This window comes from Salvia splendens, chromosome 5, assembly GCF_004379255.2.
Source record: "Salvia splendens isolate huo1 chromosome 5, SspV2, whole genome shotgun sequence".
Classification (NCBI taxonomy): Eukaryota; Viridiplantae; Streptophyta; class Magnoliopsida; order Lamiales; family Lamiaceae; genus Salvia; species Salvia splendens.
The window spans coordinates 277,627-296,276 of record NC_056036.1 but is presented as its reverse complement, the minus strand read 5'-3'; the positions used below and the strand labels follow the sequence as shown (position 1 = coordinate 296,276).

At 39.4% G+C, this 18,650-nt stretch overlaps 2 protein-coding genes and 1 pseudogene across 2 annotated transcripts; all 3 read left to right on the top strand.

Moving 5' to 3' along the window:
• The first annotated feature begins 5,024 nt into the window (after positions 1-5,024).
• On the top strand, positions 5,025-8,089 carry LOC121803158 (annotated as a pseudogene).
• Positions 8,090-8,926: 837 nt separating this feature from the next.
• LOC121805322 (ferredoxin--nitrite reductase, chloroplastic-like) lies at positions 8,927-11,259 on the top strand. The gene is made up of 4 exons (XM_042205131.1): positions 8,927-9,360; positions 9,481-9,835; positions 9,935-10,223; positions 10,291-11,259. The coding sequence occupies exons 1-4, from the start codon at positions 8,994-8,996 to the stop codon at positions 11,029-11,031; spliced, it is 1,752 nt and encodes a 583-aa protein (XP_042061065.1). The 5' UTR covers positions 8,927-8,993; the 3' UTR covers positions 11,032-11,259.
• Positions 11,260-12,700: 1,441 nt separating this feature from the next.
• Positions 12,701-13,733, top strand: LOC121803018 (ethylene-responsive transcription factor ERF109-like). Its single transcript, XM_042202723.1, has one exon. The coding sequence runs from the start codon at positions 12,779-12,781 to the stop codon at positions 13,565-13,567; it is 789 nt and encodes a 262-aa protein (XP_042058657.1). The 5' UTR covers positions 12,701-12,778; the 3' UTR covers positions 13,568-13,733.
• Positions 13,734-18,650: the final 4,917 nt, after the last annotated feature.

Genomic DNA, 18,650 nt, shown 5'->3' with positions numbered 1-18,650 from the left:
CCAAGAATGAGTTTGTCCCACATCGAAAGTGGAATATAAAACATTCAAGGATGTCTCTATAAAATAGAGATAATCAAGAATGAGTTTGTCCCACATCGAAAGTGGAACATAAAACATTCAAGGATGTCTCTATAAAATAGAGATAACCAAGAATGAGTTTGTCCCACATCGAAAGTGGAACATAAAACATTCAAGGAAGTCTCTATAAAATAGAGATAACCAAGAATGAGTTTGTCCCACATCGAAAGTGGAACATAAAACATTCAAGGATGTCTCTATAAAATAGAGATAACCAAGAATGAGTTTCATAAATTCGCAAGCCCATCAAATATATATGGGCTAATACGAATTTCTAGTATTCATTTATTTGTAAAAATTGTTTTTAAATATAAAAAACAATTTTTATAAATAAAAAATATTTTTTTAAAAATTCATTTAAAAAAAATGAATTTATTGCGTCAGCGTGACGACGCCCACTCGCGGGCCGGCGAGTGGGCGTCACGCACGACGCAGGGCGAGCCACGTCGCCGAAGCGCGTGGCGGCACGGACCGTGCCGCGTCTCGTGCCGACGGCACCCGGGACGGCATGGGAACGGAGCCGCGACGAAACGCGTTCCGCTACGGTTTCGTTCCGAAGGAACGAAACGCGGAATGCCCACGGCCCGCGTTGCGGGTGCTCTAACTGTCTCTCAATTTCGCTGACTGCAGGATGAATGCACAGCATGGACAAATGAGAAACACAATTCATATCTCTATCATTTGGAAATGTCGTTTGTTGAACAGCTGTATGTTACGGACGTTCTCCGTAACGAGGCCGGATGGCTAACTTCTCGGAGAGATAAGGTGATCAAACCTTCGACGTGCTCGAAGGAAAGCTCACGAATTGCTGATTTTCGGACGTTCTCCGATGAACAACAATTTGGAAACGAAATATGATATTCTTGTTACTCAAGACAAGTTTGTGGAAAATAATATATATTCATTGAATGATTAGAATGATAACAAGTTCTCCTATTTATAATACTAGAATACTACTACTCTAACTTAATGAACAAGAAACAAATATCTAAACAAATATGGGAAAGATATGGTGAATAAGGGAAAACTAAATAATTAGAAGATCCTAAGAGATATGATAGATATGATCGTATCAACTCCCCCACGGTTGAAATCCACCTTGTCCTCAAGGTGGAAACCACAAAGCAACGACGAGAGTTGAAAGCAAAAGCTTTGGCGAGGCGTCTCCTCCTGGATCAAACACATATCGAACAACTGAATATCTCCCTTTATCACCTCCATCAAAAATCAACAAAGGAGACCCACTGTGGTTAGAAAAATTCCATGCCAAAACAAAAAGCTTGTCAACGCTTCCAAGAATGCTCAAACATGACGTGTCATTGCGCGGAGGGATCAACCTCGCATCGGTGTCGAGCGATGTTGATCGAGGATTCAGACGTGTAGCATCCCTAACATGCAAATCCCCATAGATAAAGGCAATCTCTTTCAAATGTATTGGAAAGGACGGTGCAACTTTATTTCCAACTAATGCACACAGATAAGCACCACCATTTTCACTAAAACAATTCCCAACAACATCGGGAGATGTCATTCGAGCAGCATCGAGAGATGCGACGACCTTCTTCACTTCCTCAATGGAATCAACCTCCTCGTCGCCATCTAACAATGTTTCTTCCTCTCCACTGATATAGGGGCTGCACGGCGGAGAGATCATAGCTGGTGGAGGCAGTTCATCTAACAATCCGCCTTCCCCTCCGCTGTCGTCGTCGGGGCTGCAAGACGGAACTGTTGGGGGCAGATTCGAAGATGGGACAGCAGCTACAGCGGGCAGTGACGCTGCTGCACGGCAGTGGCTTGTCATGCTCAAGCAAGATGACGAGCGTTGTGGTGGTGGTGGCGGGACAACAATGACAGTTAGTTGTGAGTTGCTCGATCGGTCGTGGTGGACATCAGCGTCCTCACCGTATCCAACAGAGTCACAATCATAATCAGGGTAATATATGGATGCGATCTCTTCATAATCCAGGTTACCCATCGACACCCCAGCGCCCGGCGGGTCCCAACAGGATGGTTGGCGAGAAGGCTCGTTCTGCAGCTGCAGAAATTGACGAAGCGGGAACCCCCTGTACGTTGGTGGCGGTCCATAGTCGAAGGGATGATAGTGCTCGGGCAGTTGATAACGAGTTTGGTGGAGGTGGTACGGGCGGCGTCTATCCGGCTGATATGGAGGCGACGGTGTGTACCTGTCCGACTGGTGGTGTTGTGGCCGCCGGTACGTAGGCTGGGTGTAACGCCGATGCCGCTTGTCCCAATCAGCGCGTCGTTCCAAGTTTGCGACCCGGCGATCCATCTTATCGAAGCGCGCGTTCAATTGCTCAAACCCTAGCGTGATCGGGTCCGTCGATTGAGGCCTACCTCCAATCTCGCCGATATTCCGCTGACGCATCGGCCCCAATTGCAGTGTTTCAGTCACCGGCACTTCGGACTCCATTAGATTTCGTTTTCACAGATAATGATGAGTTTCGGGATGAAAGAATATGGAGGATTAGGTGTGGCCGTGGTGGTGGAGCTGCGGCTGATTGTTTTTCTTTCTTTTTTTTTTCTTTTTTTTTTCGACGGGGGCTGGGAAATAATTTGGGGATACGGATGAACGAAGACGGAGGATGAGCACGGGATGAAAGCACCAGTTGTTACGGACGTTCTCCGTAACGAGGCCGGATGGCTAACTTCTCGGAGAGATAAGGTGATCAAACCTTCGACGTGCTCGAAGGAAAGCTCACGAATTGCTGATTTTCGGAAGTTCTCCGATGAACAACAATTTGGAAACGAAATATGATATTCTTGTTACTCAAGACAAGTTTGTGGAAAATAATATATATTCATTGAATGATTAGAATGATAACAAGTTCTCCTATTTATAATACTAGAATACTACTACTCTAACTTAATGAACAAGAAACAAATATCTAAACAAATATGGGAAAGATATGGTGAATAAGGGAAAACTAAATAATTAGAAGATCCTAAGAGATATGATAGATATGATCGTATCACTGTACCAATCAAAATCTGTGGTTGCACGATGCTCTGTGCACAATCTGAGAGGCATAAATCAGTTCATCAATGTTAACAATGCTTCGTATCAGGTTCATGAAACTTAATGCATTGAATATAATAATCATGGGTCCTGGCTAACTGTACAAAACTAAACATAGTTGTTACTTTTGTCTTATGCCAGTATGATGTTTTGCATAATAGATGTTGGCAAAAAAGTAGGTGTGCAGCGGGTGAGCATATTCACGGTAGTACTTCACGCCATTCCAAGCATGGAGGTGTGCACTGTCATCCATCACTAAGTAAAGTGCCCATATCCTTGAAGCTTATTAGGACAAGGAAACAAGGGGAAGGGGTGATATCTCATGGAACACGAACATGTTCAGAGGACATAATGACTTCAGTAGAGGTAATCCAAAACCATCATTGCCATAACTTGGCCTCTCTTGAGTTTTTCGAATTGTTAAAAAAGAGATAATTACAGTTTTCTCCCTTTGTATTTGAATTGAGGTTTGATTCGTGACCAAAAACAAATTCATAAGTTTAATGCATTACCCTTTTTGCTCCACAGCCACTGTAAAGTAATAACCAGTGTCCACCACCGCCCCCCAATTCAGTTAACTGTTTGCGGTTTGTGTGTGTGCATGTGTAGATGTGTGTGCGCAAATTCAAGAAATAGTTGGAAAGAGCACGTATCAGTCTGTATAGATCACCCTTTGCCTTTATCACATCATCATTTTCATTCACATTATTATGTTTTCCTACAGAGGGGACAGGTCAGAATTTTTTGGATGAAGATAATCAAAATACGCTAAAATTCCAAGTCTCAAGCAAAAAGGTTGAAGATAGCTTTAGATGGATCACATCAGGATCAAGTAATGTGTAGAATTGAATTCTGCTTTGCAAGTCTATTTACAAAAAGAATCTTGGTTCACTTCTTGACCCCAGTGCCTGTTTTTGCAGATTGTGCCTTTAAAGGAATGGCATCAAGCAGATTACACATAATGTCAAAGGATTTCTCATTATGAATCTGTCTTGAAACTTTGAGGCTTGTGTTTCACATGGGAGCCGCTACAGACGGTACTATTAAAGAGGATCGTGAAGATTCAAAAGAGGTGCAAGATTTCAAGTTTCCCCTAGCATTGCATAATCGAGGTAACATATAAAGCTGAGTCCATGTCAACTGATAGTGAAGGATGGGATCCTGTGGCATTTTGATACCCCAAAACTAAGACCTATACCGTTTCTCGCAGTAGACTAATAGGAACTGAACCTTTGTGCCTTCGCAAACTCATCTACTTAGATGTAGATGCAGATGTATAATGATCTGTATAGTTACCTGTGTAAAGAAGTTGCTTTCTCCCTCTGATGAACTATAGGTTACGTGGTTGGAGACATAAAATGGCACGTAGATGTCTAGGTGAACATCCGTCTCCTGCTTTCGATTTTGTGAGCTATGTAGTTTAGTGTTGGAGTCTTGTGTATTTGCTTACTCCATGAATGTATGCGATACAAGCTTTTAGATTTTTCATTGGAATGATTACTGGATTTAAATTCTGCTCATAAATTGTGTAATTGTATACATGGAGGAGGTTCTCAGCTTTTGTTTTAGTTGGGAATTCTTGCCTCTGAAGTCAAGTCTATTATTTGCTTCTGAATTATTTGGTCATTTCATATAATATCGTGGCAAGTATGCTGATTTATCAATGCAATATTAGTTTAAACGACTGAAGCACTATTTTTTAGAGATTTCAATTTTTTTTTCAAACTCCACAATTCTATATTAAATCAGAGGCATAATTCACGTAAATAGTAGTAGTAGTAATTTGGGTTCACTCACTCATTTCTGGCCATGAAATTTTCGTGTTTTTAGTCATATGATTTCATATGTTAGTAGTTAGGTTTAATTTGATAAGAATATTTTAGTAGTTGGGTTTAATTTGATAAGAATATTTTTGACACAAGAAAAATGACAAAACATTTAATCCCTCTCCCTCTCCTTCTCCTCCTCCTCCTCCTCCTCCTCCTCCTATATTTCATTTCGTGAAAGATCAAAATTTCCCCCTTAACGATTCAAGTTTATGGCTACTGCTAACTTGATTCAACATCCGAAGCCCAATCTGGACATCCCATCGTCGTATTCATCGCCATCGTCTGCGTCTCTAAAGAAGAATAAATGGTCGAATTTTCTCCCCGTTTTGGTGGGTCTTGTGGTGATAGGGGAGATTACGTTTCTGGGCCGTCTCGATGTGGTGAAGAATGCCGACTCGTGGGCTGTGAAGCATGGTTGGAGAAGGACTCCGTGCCTTATTCTAGGGATTTCGATAAAGACCCAATTTTGGTAAATGGGGCTGAAGAGGTGATTTTTCTTTTATTTTTTTTTTATTTTTAAATGGGTAGGTGTTATGCGTAATCTAGAATGTGTGCTCATGTTTGTTGATCATTTATTGTAAGGATCAGAATTGTATTGCAGACAGGTTTTGAGATTATTGATTTTACTATATTGGATAAACTGGAATGTGAATTAGCTATGAGCAATTCAGAGTGGAAATCTTTGATTTGCCTTAAATCTTGTGTGTAGTTTCTTTAGCTTTAGATTGTTTTTTAAATTCTAGTGCAACAAATTCTGTTTCTCGACTTAAATAGTACGGTGTGTAGGGAATTATGACCTGTGGCTTTGGATGTAAGTTTGGGGATGAATCCAGTAAGAAACCTGATGCTGGATTTGGAACTCCTCAGTCATCTGGCACTGCTGCCGTGCTTAGGTCAATGGAAGCCGCCACATATTATCCTGAGAATAATATTGGCGGCACGACGGTGGGTAAGCACAAAAGTGGTTGCTTTTGCCTCTTATTCATTTCCTTTACTATCAACAACAATTTCCAATATTCCATCGATTTTCAGACATTGAAATTTCTTTTTTTTTGCTGCCATAAATTTAGTTATTCTAGATACATAATTATGCAAAAAAAAGTCAGTTCTGTTGTTTCATTCATGAGATATACACACAAGTAGATCACCGACATCCGTATTTGTCCGTGCACTAATTTGGTTGTGGTGTGTGTTTCCTATGTTACAGTCGGGGATATGACATTGTAATGACAACCAGTCTTTCATCGGATGTGCCAGTGGGATACTTTTCCTAGGCTGTATACGATATAATGGCTCCGGTTCAACCAAAAATTGCAAGTGCTGTTGCTGCTGCTTTCATTTCTAACTGTGGTGCTATGAACTTCCGGCTGCAAGCGTTGATCGAACTTGAGAAAGAAAACGTCAAAATTGATTCTTATGGAGCTTGCCGTCGAAATCGTGATGGAAAAGGTGATACATCACCTCAGTTCCGCCCTATGTGTGAAATTAAATTTTGTTTTTTTAAGTGCCAACTGCCAAGTTATGTATGAAAATCTTTCTTTTCTCATATTTTCAGTTGATAAAGTGGAAGCATTGAAGCATTATAAGTTTAGCTTGGCTTTTGAGAACTCGAACGAGGAGGATTATGTTACTGAAAAGTTCTTCCAATCTCTTGTTGCAGGTTAAATATTACATTTACTGATGAATTTTTTGTTTGTAAATAGGCCTTTGCTGTTATACCTTTTAAGAACTTATAAATCCCCCACATACCAACAAAATATAATAGACACACACAGTTGGATTTATGATACATACAGCAGTATGTTTATGTGCAATTCTGTAAGTTAAGACGGTTTAATGTGCCATGAAAGACACTGAATTGAGAGGTTGATACATGCATGTTTTACACTACTATAAGCTTAAGCCTTTTGAACAAGCTTAATCCTTGCTTAAGATTCTATTGGATTGGCTTTGATTTTGGATTTGACGATGCAATTGTCTGATAAAGGGAACTGCTAGTACATGGCAGGCGCTATCCCTGTGGTGATTGGCGCCCCTAATATCCAACATTTCTCCCCTGGTCCTGGTTCATTGCTGCTTATCAAGGGGCTCACAGATGTAGATTCCATTGCCAAGAGAATGAAATACCTCGCTGGCAATGAGGGTGCATTTAATGAATCATTGAGGTCTGTATCTTATTCCTAACAAGTTTAATATTTGCTTCCTCTTGGCATAGCTTTCGACATGCTTAGGGACCCTTTTCTCCTATTGGTTATTTTTGTTTAGGTGGAAATATGAGGGACCATCCGATTCCTTCAAGGCCCTTGTTGATATGGCTGCAGTACACTCATCATGCCGTCTATGCATTTTCCTGGCTACCAAAATCCAAGAAAAAGAAGAAAACCGTCCAGAATTTCAAAACCGTCCCTGCAAGTGTACTCGTGGCTCAAGAACTACATACCACATATACGTCAGGGAAAGAGGGAGGTTTCATATGGAATCCATTTTCCTAAGGTGTGTATTGTTCGTGTGCGATTGGGAGTTTGTTTTCTCATTATTTCTGCATTTTGCGTATCCTAGTGATAGTCATATCATTCAGCTCGACTCGTTGGTATATATCTTAATACAGGTCGGACAAATTGACTATCGAAGCCCTATCCTCTGCCATTGTGCAAAAGTTTACATCGCTTAAACACGTTCCTATCTGGAAAAGTGAGAGGCCAGAGAGCATAAGAGGTGGGAATGATCTTAAACTCTACAAGATTTACCCGGTCGGGCTGACAGCGAGGCAAGGATTGTACACCTTCAAACTCAACCACAGTTCGGATCTGAGGAAGCACATAGAGAGTCATCCGTGCGCCAAGTTTGAGGTGATATTTGTATAGGTTGTGACACGGAGCATCCAGAAACGCAATCTTAGGTAGGGCAACTACTCTCTTCTCCTCTCTCCCTGCCCTTGAAGTTTTGTAGGATGGCTGACTATAGGGTTTATTGCTCCAAGCCTCCACTTTTCGTTCCCGGCGGGTGTCGTGTTCGTTTTTGAGTTTAGAGGGGGCGAAAGATGGGGATTGTACATGATGTTTGAACCTTGAAATTAGGTCTTGATAAATGGTGTATATACTAATTTTGTGTGTTCACTATAGAAAAATGATTGAATTTGGGGAAACTAAGATGGTCTTTTGACATGTTTTGGCGTGTTGATGGTTAAATCATTAATCATGGCTGGATCCTAAACATGGCTAAACGAAATTGAAAAAGAAAATGATTGAAATATATAGATAATAGAAATTCTGGTTTTGAAAATGAAATGAACTGTATGTTGCTTTTAGTTTTAGATACTGAAATGAGAATGAAATAGCCGTACAACTGCCATCCACTTAGTCATTTTGATCCATTTAAAAAATATCATCTGTTCTATTTTCAAAATAATTACTATATAATGTACAATCTACTTAATTATAACTCAAAAAATGTTTTATGTACATGACCTCATTTTTGCAAGAACTTTAGTTTTCCGAATCACGATCAACCCCATGTCCAATAGCTCCGATCACATGAGTCATCTTCCTTGACAACAATATCTTACTTCCTCCATTTCATTCAAAATATTCACATTTTCTTTTAATTTGTCACATTTAAGATGTTCACTTTCTATATGTGGAAATAAATCATCTCTCCATTAAAATATTCAACTATTATTTTTTTTTTCAACTCTACTTATTCCAGCTAAAAACTCTTAAAAATCTGTACGATAAAAAAATATTGACATTTTGAATGGAAGAGTTGATAGAGAGGGAAAACATACATACCAAACATAGCGCCAAAAGACCTTTATTTCCAAATCAAAGGCTTACATTAAACTCCTTATCTAAAACTATCCATTACTTCCCAAAACACCCCCATCACCACACGCTACACAGCCGCGGGCCAAAGGGCATTTCCGTAACATGACACCAACTGTCACTAAAGAAACGACCTTTAGCAATGTTCAAGAGTCCAAAAACAGTTGATCAATTCATCCACACGCCTCTTATAATCCACTCACCACCATCTCCTCCGCCGCTGCCATAATGTCATCACTTCACGTCAAGTTCCCGGCGCCATCGGCACTGCCGATTGGTGGCAATAGGTTCAAGAATGTGAGGGCTCAAGCCACTCCGGCGGCTCCCCCAGCGGCGGAGGCGGATGCCGCGAGGCTGGAGCCGAGGGTGGAGGAGAAAGATGGGTACTTCGTGCTGAAGGAGAAGTTCAGGCAGGGGATAAATCCTCAGGAGAAGGTGAAGATCGAGAAGGAGCCAATGAAATTGTTCATGGAAAACGGAATCGAAGAGCTCTCTAAAATCTCCATTGAAGAGCTCGACAAGTCCAAGCTTACTAAGGATGATGTTGATGTCAGACTCAAATGGCTCGGCCTTTTCCACAGGAGGAAGCATACCTGTAAATCTCCCATTCTCACTTTTAGCTGAAATTTCTCGTTTTTTTTTATGTCGAGCTAGGGAGATTTTGGGTTTTTTTTGGTTTACTGTATCTATTCATTATAAAATGTATATACATCAGATGGTAGATTCATGATGAGGCTGAAGCTGCCGAATGGGGTGACAACGAGTGCTCAGACGAGGTATCTGGCGAGTGTGATAAGGAAGTATGGGGAGGATGGCTGTGCTGATATTACCACTAGGCAGAACTGGCAAATCCGGGGCGTTGTTCTAGCCGATGTCCCTGAGATCTTGAGAGGCCTTGAGGAAGTCGGGTTGACTAGCCTGCAGAGCGGGATGGACAACGTCAGGAACCCTGTGGGGAACCCTCTTGCCGGGATTGATCCTCATGAGATCGTCGACACTAGGCCTTACAACAACCTTCTCTCTCAGTACATCACTGCTAATTCCCTCGGAAATCCCTCTTTCACCAACTTGTAAGCTATATATGTGCTCTTCACATTGTGTAATTGAAGTGGAATGTGTGTGTGTGTGTGTGTTTAGTTGGTTGGTGGTTTATGAAATGGTGATTGCAGGCCGAGGAAGTGGAACGTGTGTGTGATCGGATCGCACGACCTGTACGAGCATCCGCACATAAACGACCTTGCATACATGCCGGCGACAAAAGATGGGCGTTTCGGGTTTAATCTTCTCGTTGGAGGGTTCTTCAGCGCCAAGAGATGCGCTGAGGCCATCCCTCTTGATGCCTGGGTCCCTGGTGATGATGTCGTCCCCGTCTGCAGGGCGATCCTCGAGACCTTCAGGGACCTCGGCTTCAGAGGCAACCGGCAGAAGACAAGAATGATGTGGTTGATTGATGAACTTGTGAGTCATCCTCATTACTACAATTGTGATAATGCCTTTTAATAACTACAAATTTGTATGGATGCAGGGGATTGAAAAGTTCAGGGAGGAGGTGGTGAAGAGGATGCCCGAGGCGAGTTTGGAGAGGGCGTCGCCCGAAGATCTGGTCGACAGCGAATGGGAGCGAAGGGACTACTTCGGGGCGCATCCTCAGAAGCAAGAAGGGTACTGCTTCGTGGGCGTGCATATCCCCGTTGGGCGCCTTCTGGCTGATGACATGGATGAGCTCGCACGCTTGGCTGAAAAATACGGATCGGGCGAGCTGAGGCTCACGGTTGAGCAAAACATCATCATACCAAACATCCTCAACTCCAACCTAGAGGCTCTGCTTGGGGAGCCTCTCCTCGCCGAGAGGTTCTCCCCTGAGCCGCCGATCCTGATGAAGGGCCTGGTGGCCTGCACTGGCAGCCAGTTCTGTGGGCAGGCCATCATAGAGACCAAGGCACGTGCGTTGAAGGTGGCCGAGGAGGTGGGGAGCCTTGTCTCGGTCACGAGGCCCGTGAGGATGCACTGGACCGGGTGCCCCAACACGTGCGGGCAGGTGCAGGTGGCGGATATCGGGTTCATGGGGTGCATGACGAGGGATGCGAGCGGGAAGGTGGTCGAGGGGGCCGACGTGTTCCTTGGCGGCCGAATCGGGAGCGACTCGCATTTGGGAGATGTGTACAAAAAGGGTGTGCCATTTGATCAGTTGGTTCCATTGGTTGTGGACTTGTTGGTGCAGAATTTTGGTGCTGTGCTAAGAGAAAGAGAAGAAACTGAAGATTGATTCATCATTTGATAATACTAGTAAAAACAACCATTTCTTCAAAGGGTTGGAATTTGAAGTTGGATTTTTATTGTTAATTTTAAAAAGCTGTGGCTGAATTCTAATTTACATGTTACTGTGTTGTTTATGTTAAATCAAGATCGTTTGAGAGGAGTATGTAGCATACCATTATTATTATTTTTTACTATTTTGTTTGATACTTATAAATAGAGCTATGATTTTTATTCAGTTCCTCCTCCGTCCCATAATATATATTTTACTATTTGATTTGGTTACAGATTTTAGGAAAGGTAAAGAAAAATGGATTGAATAATTTAATAAAATGTAAGTTACATTTATATATATTAGATTTATAATAAAATATAAGTGAAATAAGTTGGTTGAATATGGCATATTATATAGTAGTAACTCTTATAATCGTGGGATGGAGAGAGTAATTAGTAAAAGTCATAGTGTCGATAACAAAAAGTTGACAGAATTGAACTTTATAAAAGGCCTCGTTTGGTTGTACTGATAGGCCTTGATAGGGCCGCCTATCGGACGTATATCAGGTATTTGGTTGTACTGATTTACTATCTCTATGACCCGGTAAACAAATCAAGATTCGAATGCATTTATGATGGGTAGTGTTCACATACGAGTACTATTTTTCCATTTTCTTAAAAGTGTACTTGAATATAAGGAGTATAATTTATCTAGAAAATGAAGTACTCCTACAGGGTCTTACCCATTATCATATGCAATTATGATCGGAAACACATATTATCAAGGTTTAATCAAATGTAGATTCACAAACTATTAGTGAATTTTAATGTTCTCAAGATCTATAAATTAAATTGATGTATAAATACATTAACTTTGAACTTCCGTACATTATATTGTTTTGGTAGTCAACTTGACAGATCGTCTATTTTCCAATGCAACATCAATTTTTTATTTGGTTGAAACTATCATGGCAAATTCCAATATACACGAAAGTTTATGTATTTTTGTTGCACATGAATGACTAATATTTATGGCCATGATGATGTTTTAAAGGACTTTTATGTCTAATAAATTTGATTCCAAAATTAATTGTGAAATTATCAACTCGTTGTATTATTAAAAGCACCTTATACCATAAAATAAATATATATTTGAAGTTTTGAATGAATTTCATATAAAATGTATCAATTTAATTTGCATAAAAGACAAAATAGGTCAACACCTAAAATATGCCGTGATTATACTTTTTCACATAGTGAGCCCAGTTTGAAATTATGATGACTATGGGAAGAGAATTATTTATGGTCTGGAAGAATTACTAGCCAGTACTCCATATTTTACATAATATGTCGACCAATACTAAAAAACAAAAATAAATAAAAATGTTCAGACTAATTCGCGTTTAATGAACAAACTTTATAATGTAAATGAGTTGGGAAGATTCTAAAAATATTAAGTTAAATCCGTTACGGTAATGGATGAGGTCATGTTGGGTCCCCCACCGTCCGCTCGATAAAAACTCAGCATCTCCAATGGGGGGGGGCCCACCTAGAATTGAATTCCGCACGTGCCATTGCCAACACCTGAGACCTGAAGATTCACTCCGTGTAAAATTAGTGTTTGGAGACTGTCAAGCTGGCAGAGTCTTCCATCCTTACATATATAGTACCCATTCTGAGTTTCCAGTCCACACATCCTCAAAACAAACAATCGTTTACTATTCTTACCAAAATTAAATTTTTTTTAAAAAAAAAAGTCAGACATGCAGAGGTCAAACAAGAGGATCAAGCAAGAGCAAATCAACACCATTGCCGCCGCATGCCTTTCCATGTCTGCGCCGCCGCCACCTCCTCCTCCTCTACCCCGCCTCTCTAATGACGATGAAGCGTCGGTGATGGTCTCAGCCTTGAAGAATATTATTACCGGAGAACCTTCGCTCGCCGCCGCCAATGACTTCAGATTCCTGTCTGAAGATGTTCTCTCTGTTTCCGCCGACATTGAAACGTGCAGATTCTGCAGGATTAAAGGGTGCTTGGGGTGTAATTTGTTCAACGAGGAGAAGAAGAATGCGGTGGCGCCGGCGAAGAAGAGGAAGAACAAGAATTACAGAGGCGTGCGGCAGCGGCCGTGGGGGAAGTGGGCGGCGGAGATACGCGACCCGAGGAAGGCGGCGCGCGTCTGGCTGGGGACGTTCGAGACGGCCGAGGACGCGGCGCGGGCCTACGACAGGGCGGCAATCGAGTTCCGCGGGCCTCGGGCCAAGCTCAATTTCGCCTTCTCGGACTACACCGAGGCGGCGTCCCCTGCCACTACTGCGAGCTCAACGAGCTCGCAGCAGCGCAAAAAAGGCGCAGTGGAAGCGCCTCCGAAGAAAATGAGCACAGAGGGGAACGGTGGAATGTGGGAAATTGGATCGAGCAGCAAAAAACAGAGTAATATTTGGGATCTGACGATTGGGGAAGAAGATATGGAGGAGTGGATGAGGATGATGGATTTCAACGCCGGAGATTCCTCGGATTCTGCTAATGGCGGGAATGTTCAAAGCTTGTAATACTATTCAATATAGAGATTTGTATTTTATTTTATTACTTAATTTAATCTTTTTTAGATAACAGGGGGTGCAGCTGATTGGATGCTTTTTAATTCAAATTTTTGGCTTCGACTCCAATATTTATCTTTTTACAATTCAATGGAAATCTACATATGCAGAGTTTTAAGATGTACTAGTTGGGTAAAATGACACTCATTTTTTAGAATAGATCAAAGTAACTAACATATTAATACGATTACTTATCTTATCTTTGCCGTGATTTTTAGAATTCCTGTGTATGCTAAAACAGAACTTCCTGAAAATATAAAAATTTCCCTAAATCCATGCAAATACGTATTACTCCCTCTATCCGTGAATATATGTCCCACTTTAACTTGGATTAAAGTTAAAGAAACATACTTGAAAAATGAATAGAAATAAAATTATTAGAATATAAGTAATTATATATATATTGAGGATGGACCATACAGAAAATATAGAATATGTATTACTTAGTAGAATTTGAGGTTTAGGATTAGAGTTTACCAAAAGAATAAGCCTATGTCAACTTTAATATTCATAGTTAAACTCTTTTATTATTACAAAATGACTGCACTTCAGATCAAATTCATGCAATATTTAACTAAATGTCTAGACCCATTCGATCTTGTCTATAAACACACTAATGATCACATTTACTAATGCAATTTTAAAATTTTTCTAATACAAACTTTTACATATGCTTATTCTGTTCAACACCCTATTAATATGTTTTCCACATAATCACTATAAATAAGAAAATTGAGAAAGATGTGAAACGAGTAGAACAAAACAGTATTGATCGAACAACGATGGATGGATACAGATACCACCTGCATGTCTTAGTATTTTATTGCAATTTCACACGTTGTCCAAAAAAAAGGCATTATTTTAACACACTAAATGGAGGCATGTGCTGAATTGAAGTGAACTTGATAGAAAAGGGAAACCATGTTTAACACGTGACCCAAAAGTAGTTGAATTTCCCATGTGTTGTTGTTGTAAGTGGCTTTATTAATAATTAATTAGTGGTGGGGATTGAATATGATGAAAACTCAATTATTATTTGAATTTTATACTAGTGGAGCCAACGATTACAATGCTAGTGAGGCGTCGACTGGGTTTCACTCCTCTTTTGTGAAGTAGTACTACTATTATTCTTTATTAGTATTATTGTAAATTACATACTCTCTTAATACCATAAAAATAATCCCTTTTGAAGCATCAATAATTTTAATGATTAATAGACAAAATAAAAGAGATTTATAAAAAAAAATTTATTGAAATGTATGATTATTAAGAATGAGCTCACTTAATTAAATAGAAAAAGTTACTAGAATTAAAAGTTAGTAGTAGTACTTATTTTTATAGCACATGCGAAAATAGAAACGTTGTCTATTTTTATGGGACAGAAAAAATGCTAAAACTATTAATGTGTTCTTATTTTGCAAGTAAATTAAATTTATTTTATTTTTACAACCAATCAAGATTTCAGCTATAACATAGTTTAATAACCTACTTACGTGGCATTATCGAGCTTAAACAAAAATGATATCACGTTTTAGGCAACAAAAACAACAATGTATTATACTACTGAATTAAATAATTTTATATGTTCAATCATAATTTATATTAAATCATGTTTAGACTGGTTGCAAAATCAGAACAAATTAATAATTTGATAATTTAATACGGGTTTTAAACAAAATTTGAAAAAAAGGAATTTAGAGGGCAAATATTCCTTAAATTAATGCGAAGGAAACTTCGACTAGCTTAATTATAATAACATGATAAATTCATATAAATTATATATTGCGTCCTAAAATGTAGATGGTATAAATCAAACCAACCAATATTTTCCACTATTAAATAAATACAATACAGGTGTCGTGATTTAAAGTAATTATTAACACGTCCGGATAATCGATTAGCCCATTTGGAATGCAAAACACATAAATTTAGTTGACTAAGAAGAAATTTCAGCATATGCGGTTAATTATTTGAATAATGCTATGTGACCACGTTATGGACAACCATAAATTGGTTTAATGGAAAGAAAACTGATTTATTTTTAAATTTTCGGTTCAATAAAAACTATATTTACTTTTCTATCCCTAAATAAAACTGCCGCCTAATTTTTTTCTCCACCCAAAATGACGCCTTTTTTCAGTTTTTCCCTCCCATTTTGCTACTCCATTTCCTTGATTACCTCACAAACTTTCCATATCTACCTATATTTTAGGATTCAATAAGCGACACGGCGTTGCAGGGATACGTCTCGGTCTCGTCTCGTCCCGGAGGGATGGCTGGCGCGCGGCGTGACGCCCACTCGCCGGCACGCGAGTGGGCGTCGTCACGCTGACGCAATAAATCATTTTTTAAATTCAATTTAAATTAAAATAATAATAAATAAATAAAAAAATTTAACGGTAATGTTACCGTTTTTTTACCGTTTTAAACGGTATTTTTTTATTATTTATTTTTTTTTCTTTTTTTACTCTATAAATACTCCTCTTTCATCCTCATTATACACACAAACACACATCTATTCTTCTCAAATCAACTCTCTTTCCTCTCTAATTTTCATCTCACCTCTCCAATTTTCATCTCAAAATGTCCGGCGACAGAAACGAGGGCGGCTCCGGCGGATATGACTTGAACACGTTTGGCGACTGGGGGGCATGTACAATGTCTTGGGTGCTGCCAGTTCCGGTTCGTCGACGCTGGGCACCCAAGGCTCGTCGACGCCAGCGGTGTACCAACCACCCTATTTTGATGTGGATGCATACTCTCGTCCCTCCGCCCCGAGTTATGGGCAATCGCAGGGATTATCCCAAATTAGGGAGGATTTTCCGAATAAACCCAATCCGGAAGGAGGACGAGGCGGTAGAAGCTCCAGGGGTCGCGCATTCAACGCCGTGGAGGAAGAGGAGGAGGCAGCCGAGGAGGAGAAGGATATAGGTCGTCATCCATACAGCCGCAAGGACACGATGACTCTGTTCAACGCTTGGGTCAGCGTCTCGTACGATCCCATCGTCGGGAATCAACAAACCCGCAAATGTTTTTGGGAAAAGGTCACCGACGCCTACAACGAGAACAAGCCGTCTCGGTCCCGCCGCCGCACCATGAAGATGCTCCGCAGTCATTTTGACCGAGTCGACAGAGATGTCAAAAAATTTTGCGGCATCTACAAGAATGAAGCGGCTCAATACCAAAGCGGAGCCAGTGGATCCGACATTATGAGAGCGGCTATGCGAGTCTTTTTTGACGACAACGACAAATAATTCAAACATGTCGATGTTTGGGAGGCCGTCAAAGATGTTGAAAGGTGGGCCGGCAGTGTCCAGTCCAGCACGGGCTAGAGCTCGAAACGCACGAAGCACACGGCAGGTGGCCAATACTCGTCTAGTGAGGGCGGGTCAGGCAACGCCTCACAAGAGGTTGAGGGCACGACCACCGAAGCAGGGGGCTGCTCTCGTGGGCATCGTCAGCCGCAAGGGATCAAGGCGGCGAAGGCGGCTAGAGGGAGGAGGGGCCGAGGCGAATCAAGCCAGGCGGGCTCGGTCTCGGGCTCGAACACCCTATTGTCCATGTACTTGACCGCCACGATGGCTGACACTTCCCGCATGACGTCTCCCCAATATCAAGTCCATCTTGCCGGAATTGAGTATATGGCAAGACAAATTGGTATTCCGCCTCCAGGTAGCTTGAGTGCACCGCCACCGCCTTCGGGGGATGATTCGCCGACGGAGTAGTTCTACTCAATTTCTATAAAACTGTATTTTAAATTATGTAATTTTTATTTTTTTTAGGATTTTAATTATGTGTTTTTTTTATTTTTTGAATTTTAAGTTGTAATTTTATTTTATTTAATGAAGTGTGTTTTTATTAATTGAATTTGTTGGAAATAAAAATAAAAAAATGAAATTGAATGAATAGTTAAGGGATGAGATGGTTAAGAGATGGTTAAGAGATGTAGGGTTGCAGGTGTTGTCTCTTAATGAATAGATGAGATGAAAAGTACAGTGGGGCCCATGAATAGTGAAGAGATGAGACGGTTAAGAGACAGCGTTGCGGATGACCTAAAAATATTGCGTGTCTTTTTATTTTTTTTATATGATATGTTTAGTTATCAAATCTTTAATTGGTTTTGTTATCTGACGTATTTCAGTATTTATAATATACGGAGTACCCACATGCAATGAAATTTTTTATTTTTCTTGTTTAATAAGTTTATATATAGTATTATGTAATATATTTTTTTATTAAAAAATTCAAATACTTTAAAATTTAGTTAGATTCATAAGTTGAAATACTTTCCAATTTTAATTATCATGTACTAATACACTATTATACTATATATTTATGTTATTGTTTAATATTTTTTTTACATAAACATGAAATCTAATGTGATCAAATATTAAATTAAAAATATTAAATATTAATATAAATATAAAACATATATAATAAAAAAGAAACATACTTATATATACAAGATAACAAGAATACGTAAGATAACAAAACTATGCTTATATAAAAAGGAAAAAAAAGATTGACTAAATTCATGCAACATTATTTGAATTTTAATATTATTTTTTTATCAACAAATGAAATCTTAAATGTATTGCAAAATTCAACTAATAATTTATTATCATCTTACATTGTTTGAGTTTTGATTTAATATAGAATTCTAATGAAATTATTGTTTGATTAAATATATAGTAGATATATTTTAATTTATTTGAGTCTATTATCATAAAAAACAAATAGATCAAACATCGAATTATTCTTATCAAATGATTTTGTCTGTAAATAAGATATCCTATGATCACATTAGTGTTTGATTAAATATTTTTTTATTATAGTTGATATTTAATAATGCAAAATGAATGAATTAATTAGTAAATTAAAAGCATGCAATACTAAGGACGTTAGTCTTGATTGAGATCTAATGTTGGAAAATGATAAATCAGTTAGTGATTTGATTATATATTTTGTTAATTTGTAAATTATTCTCATCCAACTATTTAGTTTATAAGAAAAATTACTTATGACATTAGTCTAT

Coding starts and splice junctions, on each gene's coding strand:
- LOC121805322 (XM_042205131.1), top strand. CDS start 8,994: ATGTCATCACTTCACGTCAAGTTCCCGGCGCCATCGGCACTGCCGATT. Junction 9,361..9,480: donor CCACAGGAGGAAGCATACCT/GTAAATCTCCCA, acceptor TATATACATCAG/ATGGTAGATTCATGATGAGG. Junction 10,224..10,290: donor TGTGGTTGATTGATGAACTT/GTGAGTCATCCT, acceptor GTATGGATGCAG/GGGATTGAAAAGTTCAGGGA.
- LOC121803018 (XM_042202723.1), top strand. CDS start 12,779: ATGCAGAGGTCAAACAAGAGGATCAAGCAAGAGCAAATCAACACCATT.